General features: G+C 43.1%; 3 protein-coding genes across 5 annotated transcripts; 1 reads left to right on the top strand and 2 right to left on the bottom strand.

The window, feature by feature from the left end:
* Positions 1-5,517: 5,517 nt before the first annotated feature.
* Positions 5,518-12,609, bottom strand: LOC101758722 (tRNA (cytosine(34)-C(5))-methyltransferase). Of its 2 annotated transcripts, none has more exons than XM_022824497.1 (15): positions 12,246-12,609; positions 11,728-11,816; positions 10,768-10,834; positions 10,568-10,683; positions 10,092-10,158; positions 9,951-9,999; positions 9,455-9,540; positions 9,070-9,323; positions 8,942-8,997; positions 8,408-8,493; positions 8,040-8,132; positions 7,232-7,655; positions 6,601-7,121; positions 6,265-6,493; positions 5,518-6,169 (listed from the first exon to the last, which is right to left on the bottom strand). In XM_022824497.1, the coding sequence occupies exons 1-15, from the start codon at positions 12,423-12,425 to the stop codon at positions 5,874-5,876; spliced, it is 2,613 nt and encodes an 870-aa protein (XP_022680232.1). In that variant the 5' UTR covers positions 12,426-12,609; the 3' UTR covers positions 5,518-5,873. The 2 variants fall into 2 exon arrangements, with proteins under 2 accessions (XP_022680232.1, XP_004957092.1); XM_004957035.3 differs by having other exon boundaries at positions 7,232-7,643.
* A 2,554-nt stretch (positions 12,610-15,163) lies between these two features.
* Positions 15,164-18,652, top strand: LOC101784936 (putative wall-associated receptor kinase-like 16). Of its 2 annotated transcripts, none has more exons than XM_012843381.2 (4): positions 15,164-15,668; positions 16,366-16,786; positions 16,882-17,049; positions 17,249-18,652. In XM_012843381.2, exons 1-4 carry the CDS (start codon positions 15,240-15,242, stop codon positions 18,418-18,420), a joined length of 2,190 nt encoding a protein of 729 aa, XP_012698835.1. In that variant the 5' UTR covers positions 15,164-15,239; the 3' UTR covers positions 18,421-18,652. The 2 variants fall into 2 exon arrangements, with proteins under 2 accessions (XP_012698835.1, XP_012698834.1); XM_012843380.2 differs by having other exon boundaries at positions 15,164-15,680.
* Positions 18,653-23,245: 4,593 nt separating this feature from the next.
* Positions 23,246-24,793, bottom strand: LOC101784536. Its single transcript, XM_004959476.2, has 2 exons — positions 23,825-24,793; positions 23,246-23,728 (listed from the first exon to the last, which is right to left on the bottom strand). Exons 1-2 carry the CDS (start codon positions 24,791-24,793, stop codon positions 23,333-23,335), a joined length of 1,365 nt encoding a protein of 454 aa, XP_004959533.1. The 3' UTR covers positions 23,246-23,332.
* Positions 24,794-26,377: the final 1,584 nt, after the last annotated feature.

Raw genomic sequence — 26,377 nt, 5'->3', positions numbered from 1 at the left:
TGTTTTCCTCTCACAACAAATCAGCCATTTCAGCTTTTCAGCCGGCTTAAGCTGAAGCGAACAGGCCCATTGATATTGGTCGGAAGAACTCAATTATTAATTAGCACATATGCTCATAATTCGATCGAAGTTAAGTTTGTTGCTTATATAGTCGTTCACTCGTTCGTGGATAATTAGCTGCTGGGTATGCTGTTTTTTTATTTGAAACTCTCTTTTTCAAGAAATACGATAAAAAAAATAGATGATTGCACACCCCACAACACTCACCGCCATGAGCATAAGCCCAGATCTTCAGACTGGTGATGAGACAGGTCTATAACCGACCACTAATTAAAAATAGCTGCATTAATGAGACAAACAAGGCATCAACCCACGTGCAGGTGGATAGATGTACAACCACCTTGGCTGACCATGCTATTGTTTGCTTCTCTTATATATTCATTAGCTACTGCTAAATTCCTAGCGAGGTCTAAAAAAATTTTAATAGGCGATTGAGACGAAAAAGATGGCCGAACTGTGGATCCTCGATCGATACGTGCGATGTCCCGTATCTGTCAGGCAATATTTTTCGATAGGTTATGCAAGCGGTAAGCTCAGCGCCAGCCTAAATGATGATGAAAAACTAATTTTGTTCGATTTTATTAATACAAGCCACCTTACTATTTAGCTTACGTGCTTGAGAATTTTGTTAGGGAACAGCTAGCTGTCTCCGATCCTGCCGGTTTGATTGAATAGTTATTTCCCTTCGTTATATATGTCGCGCGCGCGCGCACGGAAATGATTTTTTTATAAAAACAATATATTCGTCTTCATAAAATGTTGGACCAAAAACAATCCACGTGCAAGTCGACATTTGTATGTGTTTTCAGTATTCTCCTCCCCGTTTCCATTTTCTTATGTTTCCGACGCATTATTCATGCACATGAAATTAATCGCAGCAGAAAGAAAAAAGAAGGATGACGTGACATGTGACTACGTACTACACGCGTATAGGTATGTCCATTTACGTACAAGCAGGGCGATTAGTTAGTTAGCTAATGTCTCATAATGGCGCCAAACATTTGACTGACTTCTTAACGTTCTGCTGCAGTACGCTATTCTTTCTTAACATGCGTGTGAATCACACTGGTAGAAATCTCTGCAGCAAGCAAACAATGGAGGAGACGCGTCTAGCTCGAATAGACTTGACCAAATTTGGAGGCATTCGGAAGAATTCTCCGTAGAATATTTAGTTCGAAATTTCTCGCTTGTCAGCGGGCGGGTCTGTGCAAATTATCTATAGTCTGTGTTGTCAGTCGTCATCTTTATTCAGGATGACATATGGATTGTGGACTACATATATATACATGTTCCAATTTAGGATCCGGTACTAATATTTCAAAATGCACTCGATACTAAGGTCCCGTTTGGAGACAGGGATTAAAGTTTAGTCCCAGTCATATCGAATGTTTAGATACTAATTAGGAGTATTAAATATAGGTTAATTATAAAACCAATTGCATAAATGAAGGCTAATCTATTAACCCATGATTTGATCATGTGATGCTACAGTAAATGTGTGCTAATCATAGATTAATTAGGTTTAATAGATTTCTCTCGTGAATTAGTCACGGCTTATACAATTAGTTTTATAATTAGTTCACGTTTAGTCCTTCTAATTGGTATCAAACATTCAATGTGACCCGAACTAAAAATTAGTCCATGGATCCAAACACCCGCATGGATGAAAGTTCATATTTATTTACTTCCTAATCTTTCAGAAGGCAGTAAATCGATTATATCGTAGCAGTGTCTACGTCCTCCTCTTCAATACGTACATATGCATGTAAATGGATTAATTTTAACTAGTAGTTGTGGGAACTTGGATTTTGTCTAACGCTTGAGCACTGATGTGCAGTATTGTCTTTCTGACCAAATGAGTTCCTTTGAATTTTATTGTTGTTTCTGTAAATATTCCACGGTAATTTAATTTTCAGAATGTATTCATATAACCAATATCAGGAAAGAAAAGAATACAGTGATGGCGACAAGCTGCAGTACTGTACGTGCTATGGTAGCAACAAGAAAGAATGTGAAACTTATGCATCCCCAACATTCTCTAAGCAATCAATAATGCAGTACTAACTAAGCTGTCATGCATGTGAAGTCATTAATTATCCAGTAGGAGTAATGCGATACGCTTCGATGACTACGACTGAGAATTTACTGTGTTCATTCAGGATGATGAAAAACACATGGCCAGGCTTCTCTGCACTCACGTAACATGTGATTAATAACTTTGCGGCATCTACATTCTAACCTGTCCGCTTTCACACACTGAATCTCAGTTCAGTAGTTCTGGGACTTGTAAACACTACGATGAATTAATAGAGAAACTAGTTTGGACCTAATTCCGATTAAACTTGGATCAATAGACCAGTGAATTAATAGAGAAACTAGTTTGGACCTAATCTTTATGATGAACGAATTAGTAGCTCTGGAATATCCACATGGGCAGGTAATATAAATTGTTTGGTAATATTCATAAAAAAACTACCACATGGAGTTCAAATTGACTTATGTTAGTTTTCTGTTTTACTCCCACATGGAGATATATCTGCTTTAAATAAACCCCACCATCAGCAAAAGAATATCAGATGTAGCCTATGATATGTTGCATTGAGTTTTAGCTCAACTAAAAAATAGAGAAGAACAGTAACATTTCCTATAATTTCCTTTTTTATTTATCTATTTTAATTTTTGCTAGATTTTTATTTTAATTTCTTGTTACTCTCAATTCTTACTTTGATGCAAATATAAAAAATTGAGAATTGAGAGTGTTTTGTAATGACTTTTTATAGTTTATGAAGTCGATTTGCTAGTGATTTTAAAAAATAATATTTTCACATTAATTTATATAATATAAAAAGTTTGCATATGTGCGCCGGTCATTTTTTCATGAAAAACATTCTAAGTCAAGTGCGTAATTTAGTTATACCATGATATAAAAGTCAATTTAACTTCTTTATACTAGAATTTGCAAGGTACTTTAGCAGAATATACCATCCAAGGCTACATATACCATTATAAAATCAGAATTTTTAAGTTGAACATTGTATTCCCTTTGTCCTAATAAGAATGTAAGTATTTCTATTTTTATCTTAAGTAAAGTTGTATTAAACTTGACCAAATTTATTATAGAAGAGATTCAACATGTAACACATCAAAGAAGGACGGTATGAAAATGTATTTCATAATGGATCCAATAATACAGATTTGACACCATAATGTTGTGCTGAAGGTTGTTTGACTTAGGATAGAGCTAGAAATGCTTATACTTCCTCCATCCCACAAAGACTGTTCATTTAGAAAATTTTAGACAAGATAGTAGCAATGCTAAAAGTCCAAATTACCCCTAATAACTCTTCTTAATCGGATGGAGTACCGAGTAGAATTAATTATACATGTACGTTTGCAGTAATTGTCGGATCTATTAGCCTTCCTTATTTAGTGAGTGTGGCTTGGGTATCGATGGTGGGAGTAAATGATCGTTTTGTTAACTGGGCCAGAAGGTATTATGAGGATTTTTGTTGGATTGTCTCAAAGTTATATGGACACTCTTTGTGGGACAAGTTTGAAGACTAAACGAACGGTCTTTGTAGGACGGAGGGAGTATTTTTGAACGGGAGGAGTATGTATACACATGCATGTATACATGCAAATGCTACTTTGTTCGCTGATGCAAAGTTTCATACTTAAGTGCGAGTTGGAAGAAACTATGTCTATACGGCCATTGACTTCAAGTATAGTCCATAATTCCATATATAGGACAATCTTACAGGACTCAGTTTCAAACAAATGCACTCATCTTGGTTCAATACTAGTAGTAATCTTTGTCATTTAATAGACGGTTAACGTGATTCTACGTGTGCAGTGGCCATACAGTTTAGAGGACCGGACCAGTTTTTACGGCTTTCATAGACGACATAGCGTGTATAGTAATGGTTAACCATAGAGATTTACCTATCTGGATTAACAACAAATGAGGTCGCGTGGTCAAATTCGATTCTTATATTACCTACATCGTCTTGACATTGGCACATCACGTTCACATTTCGGCCGAACTACTAGTTCGTTTCCCTCTTTCACAACACACTTATGTGTTGGAAGGCTTCATCATTTCGAAGTGCTCTATCTAGCGTCTCCGGCAACAGTTTCAAACATGAGTTCGTCACTGTCCTATCCGATCAGAATGCTAAACAATCTCAGCATCATTAAAAAAAAAAAGAGGTCATCTCTGCTCAACATTTTCAAACTAAAGATCTAGTAGCACCACTAAATAATCAGTAATCAACCCTGAGTGTCACCGCACGCGACATGCACGCAAATTTTGCAAATTATATTGGTCACGTCGATCGTCGATCGACGACTTTAATGTTTTTTTCCCGGAAACGACACTTTGTCTTAAGGTCTGTCTAGTATGCGAGTATTATGGTGGCATTCATATGATAAACTTGATGGTACCGAACGTCTATGTTTCCTGAGCAGAGCAAACAAAACAGAAGTGCTAGAAAGTAATAGCAATCACATTCGTTGAACGGCTTGTTGAAACTAACTGTTGTTGCTGCCAACCAGAACAGTGAGGTGCGTACCAAACAAGCTTATGAAGCCTGTCTGTTCGACGTCAGGACGGCGAATTTTCCGCAGCGCACAGTCCAGCAGGCCGACGTGTAACCTGCAACATCAACGCGAAAACCTACTGAGGCCTAACTCTGCGTGACCTTCTGTGTTTGCTGCATCTCGCGAACTTCCCCGAAACTGCAGGTCAGGGCCCCATGATCCGCAAGTTCATGTCAAGTTGCAGACGAACCAAAGGGTCGACCGTACGAATTGTATAGGATCTAACCATAATCCTATCCAATTTGCTTAAATGATCCACCGAGCATGTGATTAGTATGGTGGTAAAAAAAATTAAAGATAATCCATCTTACCATTTCCCGATTTCCAAATGCTAAAACAAGAGTCAGACGAGAGACGGCGGTCATTACGGTCGTCCACGGAGGACATCTTCCTTCCCGGTCTGCGTCGCTTGCTCCATGCCGTCAATTTCTTCTCCGTCGCTCCCTTCAACCCGCGACGACCTGAGCGTATGGGCGCTGGTTTCTTGCGTTACCGGGAGCGGGGAACCGTGCTGATTCGCCTGGGTCGGTGCCACAATTGGCGACCAAGCTGCGTCTGTGGTGGAAAGCCCTGAACCAAACTAACCACCTCCGTGTGCTCTGGTCAGACTAGATGGCTGACTTGGGAGTCTACTAGGTCCACCTGCACTAGAATCACAGGTCCAACCATTTGATCAATTCATCTGCAACCTGCCTGTTTACCATACAAGAGATTTCTAAGCGCGTGTTTCTCTGTTGACAACGGAGATAATGGGCGCCAATAAGCTCAGACCGGCTGGATAAGGCACGACGGTCTTGGTCGTTCAGTGATTGGTGCTCAACAACACCTCCAGAAGCAGACAACGGCGTAGCCAGCATGGAAATTTTCAATTCCATTTCTCAGATCTCATTCAGTGCTAACCCACAGTCCTACACACAAAATGTCTCATAATATTCTGTTTCAAATCTCACTGGCTAGATTCTGTGTTCAGGGTAACAATTCAAAATCGGTGCAATACATCCGCTCAAAGAAGAAAATCAACAAGTTACAAGCGATTCGCACTGAGGGGCACGATTACCATGTTTTTTGAATCTCGTGCAATGTGTTGTCGTTCCTGTGTGGCGATCACCTCTCCTTTAGCAGTATAATCCGTACATGAAGAATGGGTGTAAATGCAAGAAAGAAGACTAACAACAGTAGACAACTAGGAGGATACTGCTGCATCCAAACAAAAGCTACTCAGCCTCCCCAGCATCTGGAATTTCCATGTCGGATGCTTTGCTTTCGGGTAAACATTCTTGATCATCCGTCTCAGTGGCACCATCAGGCTGCTCATCTGATCCAGTAATCTTCGGGTTCGGTTTCTCTTCATCCAATTTGGGGATTTTGAGCCCAAAACGTAATGAAATCCTCTCAAGCAACTCCTTCCCGTCCAGTGGAGATACCATGACACACAAATTGGTCTTTCCCTTCCAGCAAACAATGGCGATGGCAGAGGGATCTGTGGCTATGGATCCTATATCCTGATGCCCTGAAATTTCAAGGAAGATGTTTAGTCATCCTCAGATGTTTAGTTTGCATCAAGTTTTTGAGCTCTTTTCAACCACCAAGAAGAATTGATCTTACCTTCACGTAATACTACGACACAGCAACCTGGAAGTAAAGCTGAAGCTTCCTCACCAAATTTTGCATCAACAAAATCAGGAAACTTAATTGTCCTGTACTGTAAAAGATGCTGGAAATCAATTGCTGATGCATATAGAATCTGTTTTGTGATGTATGGAAGCAGGAGCGGCAATCCCTCCGATGACAACCTAAATGTGCATGGTGAACCATCCTTGGATGACTGTCTTTCCTGAAATGGTGCAATAATAGAATAGAATCACCATGTTAAGATCAGAATATGTTAGCTTCTGCTAATAGATTAAGTTGATAAAGAACATAGATTAATTGGACACCTACAAATATCTTTAGGCCAAGTGAGGTGATCTTAAGCCGCTCGCCAACTTTTATGTTGAGCTCCAAAACATCTTGAACAGATTTTGACACGTAGTATATTCTCTTAACATGACTAGTATCAGGATTCCTAGTCACAAGATGACCATCAAGTGGAAACGAATCCTTGATACCATAGAAAGATACTATGCTTTTGACTGTCACTTCATCTTTAAAAAATATCACAGGGTCAACCCCTCTCCACCTGCCTTGGTTCTGCTGCCTCCTCCTATCTCTTGTTCCTGCTTGACCTTTTTCTGCCTCATTACCAATCACCTTAGTATCCTCAGAGGTCTTATCTTTGGAACTTTTGCTACCCATGTCTCTGTTTTGTTCTCCATCGAGAACATTTGTATCATCAACCACTTGCTGGTGCACTATATTTTCTTCAGATGATACCTTATCTGATCCTAAATCCTTCTCAAGTTTCCCGGTCTTGTCTTTTGAGATATTCTGCTCGCTTTTTACCCCATCTACCACATGGCTCTCTGAAACGGTGCAATATACCATACTTCAGACTAGGAAGACTAACTCTCATGTATATGAGATTTGATGCAATAAACAACAAAATATGCATAATGATGTGGAAGAATATTACCGTTCAGAGGAGAGAGTTTATGAAGCACTGCAATGAAAAATGCCCCGCTGTTCTGGTCATGAGGAACAATCCTCATGCAGCGATGCAGCGGGTAATCCGAATGTTCTGTACGGGTGGAAGTAGAATTTAACTTTTTATATCTAGTTGGAGCTTCACCAGACTCACAATCAACTTCGGCTTTCTCTTCAGTTTTCTGATCATCATCATCATTGCTCTTATTGATTGCTGTATTTGTTTCTTGTTCTCCCTCTACCATGTCAGTTGAATCCTTCATGTCTGCATCAATTACATCTGTGTTGACCTCAACATCTTTGCTGCCTTTACCAGAGGGAAACATGCTTGGTGATACCACACTCTTCCTATAGCGAGGAATATCTTCATGAACACCAAACCAAGAACCTCTATCCCGTACCTGCAATACTACCTTGAATTATCAAATTTTATGGAGACCTCAGAAGATAGAATTGTGACTGAATTGTGGACACTAACGGAAAGTCCAGAATGCAAACAAATACTAGATAAATGTAAACAGTCAAGCTGAAACACACGTTGCTACACTAAATAGTTCTTCAGAAGTGTTACAATAAAAAGAATTACTTTCCAATAGAATATTAGAAAAGCAGCATATTTTTCTCAAAGAGGTTCGGTGTCGTTATCTAAGGTTTTCTGAATGCTTCTGCTTCCAGAAAGGATAGCAAACTCTAGGCTCACAGGAAATCGCAACTAATCATGAAACTAGACACTCAATGGGCAAAACAGAGTATATGAACAAGAAAATACGAATGGTTTTAGTAACATGTATACTAACCTTCCAGGTGTTAAGTCCAGGACGACGGGCTAATTCAGGTAGCTCATTAGAAACATCAAGAAGTTCAACAGAATCCCCACATCTCCGTAGAATCTATTGAATTATGCAGAGCATTGTTGATGTTACAACGACGTACAAAAAGAGAGAATGAGATAAACTATTCGTCGTGAGCAAATTACAAAAGCAATATATAAATATATAAAGGAGCATGTTGGTCAAATCTCTAAGCATTGCTCAGGAACAAAATTGCTATGCCCTGAACACTATTTTTCAAGATAATAGTAAACCGTAACAAAAACAATAGGAGATTTGACCAAATTAAACATTATTCAATAAAGGATAAAGTTTAAATCAAGCATAAAAAATACCTCAGCAACAACAGCTTCATTTTCAACAGGGTTCATTGAGCATGTTGAATAAACCATCCTCCCGCCCACTTTAAGCAAACCCATACCTGAACAAGCAACAAACAATCAAATATAAAAACCTAATATCATGAGTAACAAATCCTTACAGTACAAATAACATATCATTTACCCATCATAGTTGGAAAAAGACAAGTATAATTTAATGTCAGTTTCTAAATATAATTATGAAAAAGATCCAAATTACATACCCTACGTATATGAAATAAATATACAAGAAATTTGCAGGTTCCGAAGGAATAAGCTATCCAGTTGACAACTGCAATCAAATTCAAGAAATATTTAATGGAGATCCACTACTACAAGGACCTAATTCACAATCAAAGAACACAACAACAGTTCACTTGTGCAAGTAGATCAACATATCAGCACTGCAAAGGTGACTTCAGACTGTTAAAAGCATTTGACAAAAGAAAATTCTAACATAATGAAACAGCTTGGGAGTTCAATGAATCATGAAACGCTCCTAAACCTTACCACGCATTGCAATTTCTACTTGCAGACGATGAAGTCCATTCCCCATACCAGCATTCCTGAAGAATCAATCCAGTAGATAAGAGACTAAGTAAACACAGTAGAGAACAGAATAAGGAGTCAGTATTCACCACTTCCTCCACATATCAGGAGCCTTACGGACAGTCCCATCACCGCTACAAGGAACATCACAAAGCACGCGGTCAAACTCCAATCTCTGCAGCTTGGCCTCATCCATACACGTTTCTGAACAGAACTTTGCAAGATTACAACCAGGAAAGTTTTGTGCTTCGTGATTTGTCACAATCAGGTTGGCTGTGCACATTCTCTTTGTCTGATGAATAAGAAGATTGCATCTTTGCACATCAACATCATTAGCTACCACCTGATTACATGGGGGAAGCATCCGGTAAGAAACTGATGGCATAATCAATATCTTCCTTTCTAAAAATCAATAGAAGCAAAAAAAAAAGTACAAGTACATCAGTTACACATGTGATAGATATTGAAACACACCAGGGCATTTGGAAGCAGTCCAGGTTTCGTTGACTGGTGAATCATCTCAAGTAACTGGAAAGTTTTAGATCCTGGAGCAGCACACACTGCATAAGATAAAAAAAAATCCATGAAACTGCGGTTAGAGAAGTCGATGGTCTCAAAATAAGAGTTGAATACTATCACCAAGTGGAAGCTGTTTGCCCTTGATTTAATGTCAAACTCCCAAAAAGTAAGCAAGCTAAAGGCTAACAGAAAAGGCTCAGCTTAAATAAGAGAATTGGCTAGTCTACAAACACAAGTTGTAGCATACTTCTCTTTTCTTTCTATTTTTTAACCTGTTTATTCATGTATAGGGGGAAAAACAGTAACTTAAATGGACAAACTAGTTGGCCGAATATCTAGGCTGCAAACCTTATAAACTGGAAAACATAGCCATTAGCCAAACATAAGACACCAGCTGTTAATTATACTGCACAATATGCGAATCAATAAATAAGGATGATAGACAACATACTGTCAAGAATATGATGATCAGGTTGCACATTCAGAAACAATGGCGGGACCTGCAACAACACATACCATTGAAATTGACCCAAGATATGTAAAGCATCATACATAATGTAGCGCATCTCTGAAATAAAAATCAGTAACGCACCATACTGACAGCCTCTTGCCTAGTTATGTTGCCAACTTCATTCTCTCGCTTCAAGAATTCATGAAAACTGGAGCGCGAGAAGAAAAAAACAATGTTGAATTAACAGTTATCTCACTGGAATAAGAGTATTAAAATGGGGCTACATGCTTTCAATGTTGCAATGACAGCAAACTGTTAGGTGCAGCAATGGTTTCAACAAATTTATTTTTTAAAAATTCAAAATAAAGAAAAGAAAGAACCCATTTCATTGGTTCATATGATGTCTTTATTTACTTGCACGTGAATACACCGCTAATAGATCTGCAAATCCAAGGCATCATAAAAAATTCTATAGTGTACTTTTTTTCAGTTAGCACCTCAAACTCTTACAAGAAACTTCAACATGAAAACATAAAAAGTTCTAAGTGACTGCTACATTCTACCACTTGAGAAGATTATCTCAAAATAAACATCATGCAGCATCTGTTATCCTTTACCTCTCAAGTGCTTGGTTTCTCCTCAGTTGCATTCGAGAAAAGTTCAAATGCCATGCAAGATTACCAGGGTACCAAGGCAAAGGCCGAATAGCATCTTCTTCATGTTCATCACTTACCTGTGCATGACAAAAAAGGATTACAAAATAAATAGTCCCAAGAGCACGAACTCCTAGACTTATGAATGAGTTTTAAAAAGCAACCTCAGTCTCTAATGATTTTCTGAAGTCGTTTTCCAATTGTGAGCAGATATCTTGAAAAAACTGACAGCTGAAAAGGCAACGAAAACTTGAGCTTACCAAAATAGAGTAATAAAACCCCTAAATAAACAAATTAATTACTCTGTGATCTTGCAAATCATAAAAAATAGAAGAAAAACCCATTAAAACTACCATAGTATTTTTGTACAATTACTCTGTCCAACCATATGGACGGTTGTTTAAGTTTTTGTAAGATAAAAATGTTACAAAGTTGAACAATGAACAATGTGCACAACAAAATAGCTGATGAACCATAGGATGTAAACAGCACACTGAACAGGATACAGATAGTGTAATCCTTTATAAAAAGAAAAAGGGAAAGGATCTAAAAAAACATGGTGCTTAAGTCCAAAGTCCATTAAACAAAGCAGTTTTGTCTATATGACTGAATTAAGACCAACAATGGCCCGATATGCTTGCAAACAGAATATACAGCATCAACTTAATTTTAACGAAATAAGATAGGGTGGATTTGGTTCCACTTAGAGTAAGGAAGCTTTACTCAACAAATAGTACGTGCTTAGCAACACTAAAAATTTCTTAAAGAGGACATGACATCTTGTGGCCTCTATATCAACAGGTGATGAGGATAAGGCATTAAGGCGGTATGTTAGCAGCATATAGATTATTTTTACATCCTGAACATAGAACCAAATAAACCAGAACCACTAGAAATTGTTGAATTGGTGATTTCAAGCAGAAGTGCAAGCTATTGTCAATACATATAGTCACAGAAAAGTACCATACACAATGCACACACTTCCATGCAGAACTAACGAAGAGTATGATATCTGATATTGGTTCATAAGCAGACTGCTTTGCCCTTCAGCTTAGTCCAAAAACTAATCAAGCAATCAAGCAGAACTTTTGCATCCACTTTCATACTTCAGATAGAAGCATTACCTCGCATTAATCCTAAAAGTGGAAGGTAATGGCTTCCGGAGCATACTCATGAAGTCATCCCACTCTTCCTCAGGAATAATTTGCTGCTCCTGCAAGACAAATATATGCACCAAATTCAACAGGGTTACCTTTGATCTCAATCCAAAGTTTCTATGAAATTCTACATCCAACTGAAAAGCTAAAAACATATAAGAAATCACAACAAGCTAAGGAACCTGACTAGTAGCATATGGTAAGAGTAGAGCTTTACCCGCAAAAAAAAAAGAGTAGAGCTTAACATTACAAATTGCAGTAGACTCATATAGCAGCGACTAGACTAACAAACCAATAACTTAAATGAACACATCGACAAATCATAGCTACATGAAAAGCGAGCCATGAATCCCCAACAAAATCAAGCACATAGACAACGCCCTGAGGTATGCCACCACCATCAGACTGCCATCAAGATCTAGAAACGCACCAAATCATAAAACCATAATAGGAAGCAGAGCATGATCCGAACGAAGGGGCAGTACCTTGTAGTACTCCTCGAAGGCCGGGTTCTCGGTGGCGAAGGGCTGCCACGAGGGATTCCCCTCGCGCCCCTCGCCTCCTTCGGCAGCGGGAGGGCGCTGGGGGTTGTGCTTCCAGACGTTCTCGCGGCCCTGCTTGAAGTGGCGGCGCTGCGTGCGCCCGCGCTTCCGCCCGCCTCCCATCTCACCTCCCTCTCGCACGCGTGCGCGCTGCTGCTGCCCCTCGTGCCGGCGCGGGAGCCGGGAGGCGGCGTTGCTGGCGCGAGAGGGATGAACGGGGTTTGCCTCTGGGCCGGGGTTTAGGAGTGGCGGCGCGGCGAGCGATGCGGTTGGGGTTCGAGGGTGGGAGGGAGGAGGAAAAACTGAGACTCGGAGGAGGAGAGGGGCGCCATTTGGGCTCCGAGTGGGCTGGATTGAAGCGTGGCAGAGAGAGGTTGGTCGGCTCAATGTGTAGCCCACTACAAGATGGGTTTATAGGCTGAGAAATTGCTCTTTTACGCTTTTACATCAATTTTGTTTCCCCATTGGGCCGCTAAACTTTCCGGCCCAGCATAAACAGTCTCCATTGATAAAAATTAAACACTAGTCTATGGCCCTCTTTGGCACGGCTTATTTCGGCTTTGGCTTCATCTATTTCACGCAAATCGAGACACTGTAGCGTGAAGCCGTTTTGTAAGCCGGGACTAAAATGAACTAGAAGCCGGGTGAAGCCAGTTTTTTTGGCTCACCGGCTTTGGCTTCACCGGTGAAGCCGTTTTGGGATGAGCCGTGCCAAAGGAGGCCTTATATGATGTGCGTTGTTAAAAAAATGTACAACTTCCCAACGGGATGTTAACGAGTCATACACCGTCTGTTCCAAATGATAAGATTGTTTTAGCTTTTTAAAATATATATGTCATTCATTGATAGAGAGCTCAACAAAAATGACTAATATATATGTACTACCATGAAGTTCTCACTGCTGCTTCTGCTCGGCATCCCGGTCGCGTGGGCTCTCGCCGCCGCGGCGCCGGCAGCGGACATCCCGGCAGCGAGGGGACCAGGCTGCTCAACGAGGTGCGGCGACGTCGACGTCCCGTTCCCGGTCGGGTTTAGACCCGCAATGCGCGATCCACGGCGGCTTTATTCGCTCAACTGCCCCACCGTGGGCCGCGCCACCAAGCTGATTCTCGGCGGCTTAGAGGTGACCAAGGTCTCCGTACCCGACGGCAAGGTCTGGGAGGGCCTGTTTGGTAGAGCTCCAGCTCTGAAAAAATAGCTTCAAATTCATAGATCTAGCTAGCTCCGCCATAGAGCTGCTCCACCGTGGATCTATCTTAAAAAGCGTTTGGTACAGCTCCATTCTTGTCTTTATCTCACTGGCAATTTGGGCCCATTCATCAGAATAAAAAAATATCTCCTTCCTGGCGCTGTTGCACGCATGGTTGAGGTGCTGGTGGGCACGGCCTCGCCGGCGGCCTCGCGCGCGCGGGCGGGCGCGGCCGCGCCGGCGGCCAGGCGGCCGGGTGCGGGGCGGGGCTTCGGCGGGCGGGGCGGTGCTCCGACGGGCGGAGCGGGGCGACGGGCGGGCGCGGCCTCACCGGCAGCCGGGTGTGGGCCGGGGCTCCGGCGGGCGGGACGGCGCTCCGGCAGGCGGCGTGCTGGCAGGCGCGGCCCCGCCGGTGGCCAGGCGGGCGGGTGCGCGATGGGGCGCCGGCGGGCGGGACGGCGCTCGAGCGGGCGGGGCGCGCGGGCCGCCGGCGAAGCGAGACGGCGCTCCGGCGGGCGGGGCGGTGCTCCGGCGGGTACGGGGCTGCGGCGAGCGGGGCGCGACCATGGCAGCGCGAGAGGAAGCTGTGAAGAAATAGAACGAACCGGTCATTTTTCACTAATGAGTGGCAGTGGTGGGTAATTTCCTCCAACTCCACCAAATTTGATTTCGTGGAGCACCCCTGAGGTGCTCCACCAAATCTATGGATCTGGGGGTAGATCCACCGTTTTCGTAGAGCAGATCCGTGGTGGAGTTGTTGGATCTAAAACCGTTTGGCTAAAAAAATCTAGAGCAGAGCTATTTTTGAGAATCTGGAGCTGCGTGGAGCTCTACCAAACAGACCCTAACCCAGGCCTTGCCGTCGGGTACGGAGACCTTGGTCACCTCTAAGCCGCCGAGAAGCAGCTTGGTGGCGCGGCCCACGGTGGGGCAGTTGAGCGCAATAAAGCATGCGCATCCTCAACGCGTGGATGAAGCTTCCCAGCACCTACATTTTATCGGCAGATGATAACAAAGTCAATGTCATTGGGTGCAGAAATGTTGCCTTCGTGTGGACTGACTCCGTAAGCAGGCTAACTCTCTGTCCTTTGTTCTCTAGCTGTATATTTCTTCCGTTCCAACTATTCATTTATTTTTCTAAGTACATAATTTTTGATATATATATATAGATATATACATTTTCTCCTAGACAGGAATTTGGGAGCGGGTAATTTTGTCCCTGAATATGAGGCAGAAGCTCTACGTAACAACGATCATATTCAGCGACAACCCTTATCGCAGAGTTCGGCCCTACCATATGATACATCACCGCGCAATAATAGGGATACAGTGATGAACTGTGCCGGAAAGACTTGCCGAGTCCAAGTCTCCCGCTTCATGTGATGGACTGATGGTGCCTGGGAGTTAAAGGGCGTCCTGAGCGGCTGATCTCGAGTGATCGCTGACTCGAGGTCGTCCTCGACGTCTTCTCCTTCTACGTAAATGCCAAGCCATGGAGACCAGGTCTTGCTTAATTATCAGGCCCCGGACCTAAAACTGACAGGCTAACGCCTAACAGTGCAGTTGACCTGAATCAATTTTTTTCTGTTCCTTTTCTTTTTATTACAGAGACACCTGCCGACCTGCGTGAGTACACTCTTGTTTATTGGAAGATGCATCTATTTATATCGCTAACGCGCATGGCAACACAACCACGCACACAAAGCTAGCTAGACGGAACTCCCTGAACACACAGGTAACTACAGACGATGAAGTACCCAAGGCTGCTTCTCTCCGTCCGTCTTCTCCTGCTCTGCCTCCCGGCCGTCTCCGTGCTAGCCGCAGCCGCCGTCCCGCCGGCGCACCGCCCAGGTTGCAAACCGAGTTGCGGCGGCGTCGACGTCCCGTACCCGTTCGGCATCGGCGATCAGTGCGCCATCCACAGAGGCTTCACCATCAGCTGCAATTTGGTCAATGGCACCGAGAGGCCTTTGTCGGGGCCGTTCGAGGTGACCAAGATCTCCATCGACGACGCCAAAGCTTGGATGAAGATGGACATCTCTTGGCAATGCTATGACGATCGAGTGCGCAAGATGAATGAAGAAAGATGGAGAGTAAATTTCACATACACACCATTTGCGTTCTCATCCGTGGATAACAAAATTTTGGTCATCGGCTGCAAAACACTCGCCTATATGGTGAGTGAATCTGTAAGTGATTCGGACTCTCGCCGTTAAAAAATTCAATACCTATGAGATGTTACATCCGGTTCTTCTTATCTGCGTTAAGAGGATTTTTAGAATGGTTGAAAAAATAAGAGACGTCCATGCGTACCTAATTCAATTTAATTTTTTAATTATCTTTCTTAGATTAACGGCTAGCAAAAATTTAATAAAAAAAGTACCTGAAAGTATCTACTTTACAACAATTGTAACAAAGCTTCCCCGCAAAAAAAAACAATTGTAACGAAGCTATTTAGTAAAACTGAGTTTAGGAGAAATTTTATTTTATTGTGAATTCAGATTTAGACTTAGCACGAGTGCTCTTATTGTGACACTCGACAATGATGTAATTAGATGCATCTTCTTTGTTTCCACCTTCTGATCGGGAAAAAATTAAAAAAATAAATTTAAGAATTATTTTTGTATTTGGTCTCTCCAATTTGGTACTTACTTGCTTTGTTTCCATCATTAGATTTCTCGGGATGGACGGCTCTTATTTTTTCCGATCATTCTAAAATTTCTCTTTACTAAATCCGAGATTTCCAGGGTTTATTTTCCCGCACTCGCATGTAGAGTTTTTCTTTTTCGCCACCGCGTGTTCCGCATAATAACCATATGATGGAATAACACTGCAAAAGGGCTAACGCTTCTCCTGCATATGTTTGCTGTGCAGTATGCCGTAGGTTGCTTGTCTCAATGCTCTGGTGAACAGAGAAACGGTTCGTGCTCCGTTGGCGCTGGCTGCTGTCAAGCGGATGTTCCAAAGGACCTGAAGTATTTTGAACCTTACTTCAATCCAAACTACAACTATACAACTGCCTGCGGCTACATTGTTGTGATGGAAGAGAAGGCATTCAACTACAGCACCACATACGCCTACTCAAGCAATTTCTTTGATGAATACAAGGGTCAAGTTCCTGTTGTGATGGACTGGACCATTACAGGGGAGTCGTGCGAGGTTGCTAAAACGAACCACAGTTCATATGCGTGTATTGCCGACAAGAGCGAGTGTGTCGACACCACCAACCGAGGCTACCGCTGCAAGTGCCTGGACGGGTATCGAGGCAATCCGTACGTCGAGGATGGATGCACAGGTTCCTTCTGCTCTCTTAAAACATAGAAAAAATTGACGCGACAATTCTAAACAGTACACAGAAATACAGGATGAAGTATTGTTGTTTCCTTTCAGATATCGATGAATGCCTTGAGAATACTATGAATCCATGCACGCGCAGTGGGGGGACTTGTCTAAATACACAGGGGAACTTTACCTGCTTATGTCCCTCAGGAAAACAAATGATTAGTGACATGTGTATGGCAAATCAGAAGTCCTCTTTTTGGGTGATGCCAGTCGTAGGTAGGTATCCTGCTCCCACCTTCATCACGAATACAAATCTGAAACAGTCCCTGTTTGATCATGCTCTAGCATGCCCTTATCAATGCAAGTATTACTTTCTTATATTATTTCCTACAGGCAATTTGTGATTTCATATGGGTTGCCTATTCTTCTTTTTCTAGAATAAAAGTAGTGATTATTAGTATGGTGAATCCTGCAGGCGCAAGTGTTGGACTAGTGGTCCTTATAGTTACCATAACCTGTGCATACTTGACCCAACAAAGAAGAAAGCTACAGCACATCAAACAGAGATACTTCCAACAACACGGGGGTATGCTGCTGTTTGAGGAGATAAAATCACAACAAGGCATTGCATTTAAAATATTCTCAGAAGCAGAATTGCAAGAAGCCACTGACAAGTTCAACGAAAAACGAGTGTTGGGCCATGGTGGACATGGAACTGTGTACAAGGGTCTTCTCAAAGGCAACCTCGAAGTAGCTGTAAAAAGATGCATGTCCATTGATGAGCAGCACAAGAAAGAATTCGGCAAGGAAATGCTGATCCTCTCTCAGGTCAACCACAAGAACATCGTTAAACTATTTGGCTGCTGCCTCGAAGTGGAGGTCCCCATGCTAGTATATGAGTTCATCCCAAATGGTACATTGTTCCAGCTTATCCATGGCAACCATGGCAAGCAGATTTCCTTGGCTACTCGTGTGCAGATTGCCCATCAGTCTGCTGAAGCTCTTTCCTACCTGCACTCATGGGCATCCCCGCCTATCATCCATGGAGATGTCAAATCATCAAACATCCTCATTGATTGTGACTACACCGCGAAAGTATCTGACTTTGGCGCTTCCATCCTAGCACCAACTGATGAATCGCAGTTCGTCACCCTTGTTCAAGGAACTTGTGGATACCTAGACCCAGAGTACATGCAGACATGTCAATTGACGGACAAGAGCGACGTGTACAGTTTCGGGGTTGTTCTTTTGGAGCTACTTACACGCAGAAAGCCATTCAAGCTTGGAGGGCCTGAAGATGAGAAGAGCCTAGCACTAAGATTTATTTCTGTGACGAAGGAGGACAAGCTTAAGGAGATACTGGACGATCAGATCAAGAATGACGAGAACATGGAGGTTCTCGAAGAGGTTGCAGAGTTAGCAAAGCAATGCTTGGAGATGTCTGGTGCGAATAGGCCATCCATGAAGGAAGTCTCCGAGAGGCTTGATAGGTTGAGAAAGGTGATGCAGCATCCTTGGGCGCAGCAGAACCCTGAGGAGATGGAGTCCCTGCTTGGAGAGTCATCAATGGCAAGCTCAGAGGTTGTCTACACTGGAAATTTAAGCATCGAGAAGAAAGCTGCCAGGAGTCTAGAATCGGGACGTTGATCACAAATTCACCATCCAATAATCTAATAGCGTATGATATATTTAATATCACATTGGGAATATCTATCAAATAAGTGTTTAGATGATCTTTTCATAGTAATAATTTTTCATCTATGTTAGTGGTTTGTATATAAACAGCATGTCGTATTCTTGACACAATGCTGATGCACACCGTGTTGCTAGCTATGGTGCTAAATACAAAGAGATCAAGCAGTCTCACCTTATTTTTAAACTCTCCAAGCCATCCACGTTTCTTCATTTGACTTTCAATGATAGAGTTCTAATCCGATACTTACATGTTAGTAAACCTTGTATTTCCAAATTTGCTATTTAGTAACTGTATTTTGCATAGATATTTTGGATCTTTGGATTAATTTGCACCGTTAGATCTTCATAAAATCCAACGATTTATATTCTTCTCTTTTAGATTAATGTGGTAATTTCTAAACACTCTCGACGAACGTGGTGATTTTTTTAACACTATTATATTAAGATAACTAGCAAGATAACCCGCGCTAATACCGCGGCTAGGTAGGATGTGATAGTACTTTTTAAACATAGATGCAAGTTTCTTGGCTTCCAACGTGCCTAGAATCATGGTAGACTTTCTTCATGAATAGATGGCAGCATTTTGGCCATGTATTTGACTCCCGTCTTTTGTTAGCCATTTTTTAAAAGATTCTCACAAATACATCCTTGGCAGAACCATTTCAAAATCTGGACCCTCAGCTTGGCGCCATCCACGCTGGCGCCAAGCTTACACGTCTCAGCGCCAGCCATCCTGGCGCCAAGATCCATGCGCAGCTGTTGACGTGGATGCCGACATGGTGGGAGCTTGGGGCCATCCATCATGGCGCCAAGCCTTGCGCCATCCATCATGGCACCAAGCCTTGGCGCCGTGGATCTTGGCGCCAAGTTTGGCGCCGTACATCTTTGGCACCGAGCAATTTACCCCGTACCTGTTGGGTTTTGAATGAAATAAGTATAATTATTCCAAGAAGTATGCAACAAACTATGCTACGGTTCAACTGGCTAGGACATGGGCTTCTTATCCTAGAGACTTGAGTTTGAACCCCTGTGTTGAATTTTTTTTTCTACGTCTTGTTCCTGTTGGGAATAAACGGAGATCAGGATATGCTTAAAAAAGGAAAAGCAGTTCTAAAATTTGGTTGACTAATTTTTATTATATAATTATTTTTAATTTTTTCAATGAACATATAGTTATTTTTATTACTTGGGGTTTTTAGTACGGATAAGAGGACTCCGAAACCTTAGATTCAAGTGGCACAGATAAATTTCTGGTTGTTTCAACGGTGAACTCTTATGCAATTTGAGAGGTTAGGGAAAAAATCCTAGTTACTTTTATTACTTGGGATTTGCGAATTCACCGGATTTGCGACGTGTTGTGTCCAGGTCCAGCCGAGCCAGAGCCGTGAAAGCGAACGGTGCAAAACCATGAAAACGTGGCATGAAATGAGTCAGTCGCAATATTTCTGTTAGAGAGTTTGGGCCCTAATCGGTTGGGCACCAAAATGTGCCAAACTAAAATCAGGACAAGCTCAGTAATTTTGGCAATGGTGTTTTGGTATCAAATCAATGGTGTTAAAATTTTGACCACTACATTTTTGGCACGCAAAATCAGGCCCTTTGTACTTACGTTGGGCCTGCCGTTGAGCTTCCGTCCGTGAGCTTCTGTGATAGAGTGTGTAACTAGCCAGATTGACACGCTATGCGCGCCTATACCAAAGAGATTGTCTAAAGTAGTAATGGAAAAATGTTGGCTTCTATTATGGTCTGGGTTCGAACTCAAGTTCACGTCCTAGCCAGTTGAACCGTAGCATAATTTGTTGCATAAATAATTATACTTGTTTCATTCAAAACCGAAGAGGTACGGGGTAAATTGCTCTGCTCCAAGATGTACGGCGTCAAGCTTAGCGCCAAGATTCACGGCGCCAAGGCTTGGCACCATGATGGATGGCGCCAAGCTCCTGCTACGTCAGCATCCACTCAGCAGCTGCGCATGGACCTTGGCGCCAGGATGGCTGGTGCCGAGACGTGTAAGCTTGGCGCCAGCGTGTATGGCGTCAAGCTGAGGGTTCAAATTTTGAAATGGTTCTGCCAAGAGCGTATTTGTAAGAATCTTTCAAAAAAGAGCTAAAAAACAAAAAAGACGGTATTTGACTCTCTCTCTATGATAAAATTATGATCCACTGGCTAGAACTAATTGCAGTCCAATTAAGTTTTCAACTACAACAAATATTAGCACCTTTTTGTTTGTGGACATATTTTCGCTTGGTGGAGACTGCCTTTTTTATCATCTGATTTCAAAGATGGTTTTTTCAACCCTGTTACGCTAGCGGAACATTACAGATGCAATCTCTCTTGATGTTTAGTTGTCCATATATAAAAGGTTGCCATCGGGTGTTTCATTTTGCCATGCTAATGAACCAATCAGTATCTGTAGTGGCTAATTTGCATTGCGAACAACGGTGTATTTGTCGTTCTGTTATTATGCGGCCAACCGCATTCGTGATCTGCCACCTGTGGAAACACTCTCTATAAAATTCGTTGTTTGATGCCTACCGCTTTTTTTGGACATTTGAGTCGGCGTGCTACTCAATCTTAGATCCTCTCGTTAACCTCAGCCACTCCTCGTTTGGGTCATCGTGCTACTCGATCAATCCTAGATCCTCTTGCTAACCTCCACTAGCCATGATGCTATATGCAGCAAGACATTGCCATTTTGTTCCTTTGCATCACCACTGGTGATTGCGATTGCCCTAGCGGCAGTGACTTCTGGGAGATTGTGCTGCGGCGTTGACATATGGCTGCACGACCAAGCGTCATTATCATCTCCATAATCTGGTTGTCATCACGCTCTAGGAGCCGAGAGCTCTCTCGTCGCTTTCTATATAATAATCAGAATATGGTAATCTATAAGCCCTATAAGCCTATAAGCGAATGCTGTGGCTTTTTGTACCTATGTCTTACAACAACAAATAATTGATGTATTTGTGTTTCCAAGATCAATCCCTATATGCTTTCTTCTTCCTCTTGATGGAAACTAAGGCTTTGTCGATCTTGACACATCATGATTACACGTGTGACATGCTTCACTGCACACCATGGTGCACTGAATGTGTTGCTAGCCTTGCCCGTACGTCTCCCATCTCATAATTGTTTACATCCTTTAGAACCCCGTTTAGGTCCGGGTTCATTCACATTATGTTTGTGCCGTGCTATACGTAATGCTGCTTCTTGCTCCTTTCACATCTGAACTTATAGTTTTGCGCAAGAAAGACACATTCCACAACATCAAAAACACACCTTTGAAAGGCCCACGATTAAAACTGTCCAATCTAGCGAACTGGCTGTAGCTCTGCTGTTTCCTATGGTTGACACTTCCCACCTAGGTTCCTATGGTTGATCCTGTCCATCTATTTATTTCAGAATTTAATCGGACTTATTTTTTTAGTGGTAGGCGACTTGCTCGTCTACAGTGAGGCCGTCTACAGTGAGGCGCATGTGGTGACTTACCTTACCACATCCGATTGTTTTTTTTGCAAAGCTTTTTATAAGTAAGGGTTTCGTTTTCCCTTTGTAAATCTCGAGATCAATCGTCTCAATCTCTCGGAGGTGCTCATAGAGATAGAGTTGCATGTATACATTCATAGGGATGAGTACGTGTGTGTGTGTTTATGAGCGTCATGTACTATGTTTCAAAAAACAATACAATCTAGCGCTAATCAAACAGGCAGCACAAATATTTGTACACGACTCCAAACTTACTTATTTTTAGCAAACTGAGCTGCCCATCTGTGTTCGAGTACTCGACTCGGTACCATATTTTTTTAGATTTATTCCAAGATTTAACTTATATTATTCTTTTAGTGGTAGCTGGTAGGTGACGTATCTGTCAATAGCGATGCACCCATAGTGACATTGTCAATATCAAGATTTGTAAGCTCAGTCTCTCGGAGGTGCCTATAAGGTATGGTTTCATGCGTGTATTCAGACGTCTGCGTGTGTATGAACATATGTGTCTATAAAAATACTTCCTTATTTTTTAGTTATATAATTTATTAGCGTACATGATAGAGATAGACTCATTAGATTTGTTTAGACCGTAAATCATCGTAAAATTTAATAGTGTATTTCTATTAATATGGTGATTTATAGGTCCTCTATGGGTATCTTTTAACACTGAAATCTTGGGCACTTACGTGATTTATAGTCCCAAATAAGTACTTGTGTTCCCGTGTCGTGGCATTATATGCTCATGCATGCTGTACACACAGGAGTCGTGTACTCTGTGTTTACGTATTTCACTGTGTCATGGATGTATTGCAAATATATAATGAAGCAAGGTGGCAAGGTCGCATATGACAATATCTCATGACCACTAAACGGACAACAAAGTAATATCAATGTATGGAAACGTGCAGACAAGTCTGATAGGAAATATCAATAAACTTATTTTGTTTGTTCGGAGACATGGAGCCCAAGTCAGATAGTAAAAACCAATGCATATTCTATAATTAGTACGGACGATGTAATGGGTATGATTATTTATTAATTTTTATTCTTGAATTTATGTTATTGTTAATCGTATGCGATATGGACTCGATGATCATAAAATCCGACGGTGTATATTCTTCTCTTTTTCTGATTAATGTAGTAATTTCTAGACCCTCTCGGTAAACGTGGTAACTTCTTTTAATACTATTGTATTAAGATAATAAATAGATAGACATGTTGTTATTTATCTTATATCTACTTTTTTTTCCTGCTACATTGCAACAATATATCCATTTCCAACGTGCTTTAAAAATATATTATTTAGTGAAACCAAAAGAACTTATAAGACTTGCTGGCGGGACGTGCGTCCACAGCACGTAGCAGTGTAGCACTGCTAGCTGCAGTTGCAGGTCGCTGCCTTTCGCCGGCGCTCACTGGCCGGTACCTCGGCGGCCCTCCTAGCCTTGCGCTCCTTGACCGCTGCGAAGACTCTGGCTGCCCACTGCGCGAAGTAGGCCTCGTCGTGCCCGATCTGCCGGTTCTTGTAGCAGCTGAGGATGTCAGGGGAGCGTGGGCACGGCTCGCCGTTGGGGTCCCACCAGGAGCCCTCGTGCCGCATCCCCGCCCGATCCGCCATCCACCGGTACACGAACTGGCCGCCCCCAGCCCTCTGCCTCCACCCCAGCGGGTAGAACTCCATGATGCTGCTGTTCCTGTCCATGAACAGCAGGTTCGTCATCTGCGCCCCGTGCGCCGAAATCAGCACGTCCGTCGCGCTCAGCAACCTCACCTGCCAACAAGAAAGGAGGGGGAAAGAAATTTCATTCATGTCGCACGCACACTTGAAGGTTCAGCGAGTTCAACCATTCGTGTGCCTTGCACAGACCTGGTCGCAGAACGTCACGTTGTCCGAGTGCGCGGCGGCGACCGTGCACCCGGTCACCCGCGCGCACACCTCCTGGAACACGCGCGTGACCGCCACCTCGTCCTTGAACGCCCGCCCGCCCGACCGGAAGAGAAGCGTGACGCGCAGGGCCGTCGGGTCGGTGCCTCCGGCGCTCGACGCGTCCACGCCGCAGTAGGCCCTGGCCTTGCACCGCATGAAGTCGAACGCCCCGAGCAGCCTCTCCCTGGTCAGACCTTCCAGGTTCCTCCTGAACACCACCGCCTCCTCGAAGCACACGGGGCCGGGCGCGTCGAACGTCTCGACGGTCATGTTCGCGCCCGTGGCCGCCTCGGCCAGCGCCGTCAGCCACCCGCTCATCCCCGCCCGCACCTCGCCGTGGTGGAACAGCGCCCACCTCGCCGGCCGCGCCCTGCACCCGCTCCTCGCGTGCCACGAAGCGAACGGGACCAGCGCCGTGAGCCCGTGCCACAGGTTGCTGTGGTCGTAGGCGGTCTCCGACACGAACGACAGCCCGGGTCGGAGCGCCGCGCCGTGGGGGAGCGCGTCGCGCCACGCCAGCGCGTAGGCGTTCCTGGTCCCGTCGTGGCGGGAGGGAGCCGCCAGGCAGAGGAGCCGGCCGGCCGACGCCGCGGAAGGGAAGACCAGGTTCTTGGCCTCGCCGTCGGGCTCGGAGACGTCGTCGTGGGTGCTGATGAACCACGTCTCCGACCGCTCGCGGGTGTCCTTGAGCGGCAGGAAGGTGGCCGACGCGCGGAGGCGGTCGACGAGGTCGTCGATGGCTGCTGGCTGGCTAACGATTCGGGAAATCGAAGAGAAGAGGCCGGTGGCCGTTTGGAACTGGAGATAGAGGACGGCGGCGAGCAGGAGAGGAGGGAGAAGGCAGACTGCGCGCTTGAAATGGCTCACGTTATTGGCGATCGCCTTCTTCTTCGTGGCGAGCTGCTTCATAATGCATGGGCGGGCGAGAGACAGTTTGAGGGATGGCGCTCGTGCATGCATGGGTGATTATGTACTGCTGTGCAGTGGAGAATACTCGTTGACCTACCGGCTGCTATCGTGTAGTAGCACCTAGTAACGACAACCTTGGCACTCTGGCACAGTATGTTTTATTTGGGTGCCTCCGATCCAGCCGCGGAAAAGGGAAACAAGTTGGCCATGGTATCTGTGCAGTCAAGGTAGTAAACTGTACAGAGTGCGCGTAGGGAAGATCCGAATCTGAATTACGAGTGCACGAAACTTTGAGTTGGCTTATCTGAAATACTGAAGTAAAACGCCCTAGCCATCTTTTTTGCGAAAATCAGAGACGCAAACGCTCATGTACCTCTATAAGAACGTGGGCACGTAATTTACCACTTAAAATATAACGATGTTAATTTCGAAATAAATTGATCAAAATAAAATTACATATACTGATGAATCAAGTTCCATCACAAAAAAAATTAACAAATTATGTTCCGTCAACGTCCTTCCTATCCCTGTAGCATAGAGCGTGTAGAATCGAAGCAAAGCCACGTGATTATGCTCGGGCATGCAGAAGGTACTGTTGTACCAAGCGTAACCTACCAATCACAAATGACTTTGATGGCTAATCTTTCGGTTCATCACAAAGTACACAATCTAACCTTGCACGTCTAGACGTTTACATGGTCGAATGGATGTATAATTTTCCTTCGAGGACACGTGTTTGACCAAGCTAGACAAAGTTGAAATGCTGCCAATCTTTTATTTGGTTACGCGTGTAGTAGATTTTACTCCTATTTGCTTTTGCGCGCTGCAAGCTAAAGGTAACGCTCTAGTTAGAAAATTTAAAATAAATCTGAAGCCCTTTTCTGATGCTAATCCGATCTGTGTGGACTTAAGCTCAACTTCGTCTAAACCTACAACATCGGCCATAGCCAAATATTTAGATGAAAATTATATTACTCTCTCTACTAAATTTTGCGTCGTTTTTAGTTCGATCTCAAATCAAACGTCTTTATATTTGACCAAATTTCTAGAAAAATGCATAAATAATCACGACATTAAACTAGTTTCACTATATAGAGCATGGAATATGTTTTCATAGTTTATTTATTTGATATCATAGGTGCTAATAATTTTTTCTATAAATTTGATCAAAATTAGATAAGTTTGACCATGAAAGACCCATATGCAACATCCCATACCTTCTTGGATACCAGGGAACCAATCTATCGAAGAATTGGTGGCAAACTAATGTGTGAGGCAAAATAGGAAGGTGAACAAATCGTCTCACTATATTTGAGCCAATCGGGTTGCCTTAAATAGACCCATTTTTACGTATCTTATATGTCACAACCTCCACAGGGAATAGGGGTCACTAGATCTAAAACCATCATTCGTCCGTTAGAGATCAATGAAGTTGAGGGAGATTAATCTTTTGAGGGTCGAGAGCATGTGGTTTCTTAGAGCTTAACTTAGGCTAGACTCTGATCAGGGTGACTACCGTACCGTACGCGGTAGCACCATCTATATTTATAGAGCTAAGACTTAAAGTAAAATGTATGGTCTTGG

The sequence above is a fragment of the Setaria italica genome, chromosome II (genome assembly GCF_000263155.2).
Source record: "Setaria italica strain Yugu1 chromosome II, Setaria_italica_v2.0, whole genome shotgun sequence".
In the NCBI taxonomy this organism is placed as follows: Eukaryota; Viridiplantae; Streptophyta; class Magnoliopsida; order Poales; family Poaceae; genus Setaria; species Setaria italica.
This window is presented reverse-complemented; position numbering and strand designations above follow the sequence as displayed.

Excerpts from the sequence above, each read along its gene's own strand:
- LOC101758722 (XM_022824497.1), bottom strand. The coding sequence starts at position 12,425 with ATGGGAGGCGGGCGGAAGCGCGGGCGCACGCAGCGCCGCCACTTCAAG. Across the intron at positions 10,159-10,567 it reads AGAAACCAAGCACTTGAGAG|TTTTCATGAATTCTTGAAGC; the intron begins GTAAAGGATAAC and ends CTCGCGCTCCAG. Across the intron at positions 9,541-9,950 it reads TGATCATCATATTCTTGACA|TGTGTGCTGCTCCAGGATCT; the intron begins GTATGTTGTCTA and ends TATCTTATGCAG.
- LOC101784936 (XM_012843380.2), top strand. The coding sequence starts at position 15,240 with ATGAAGTACCCAAGGCTGCTTCTCTCCGTCCGTCTTCTCCTGCTCTGC. Across the intron at positions 15,681-16,365 it reads CCTATATGGTGAGTGAATCT|TATGCCGTAGGTTGCTTGTC; the intron begins GTAAGTGATTCG and ends TTTGCTGTGCAG. Across the intron at positions 16,787-16,881 it reads CGTCGAGGATGGATGCACAG|ATATCGATGAATGCCTTGAG; the intron begins GTTCCTTCTGCT and ends GTTTCCTTTCAG.
- LOC101784536 (XM_004959476.2), bottom strand. The coding sequence starts at position 24,793 with ATGAAGCAGCTCGCCACGAAGAAGAAGGCGATCGCCAATAACGTGAGC. Across the intron at positions 23,729-23,824 it reads ACGTGACGTTCTGCGACCAG|GTGAGGTTGCTGAGCGCGAC; the intron begins GTCTGTGCAAGG and ends TCTTGTTGGCAG.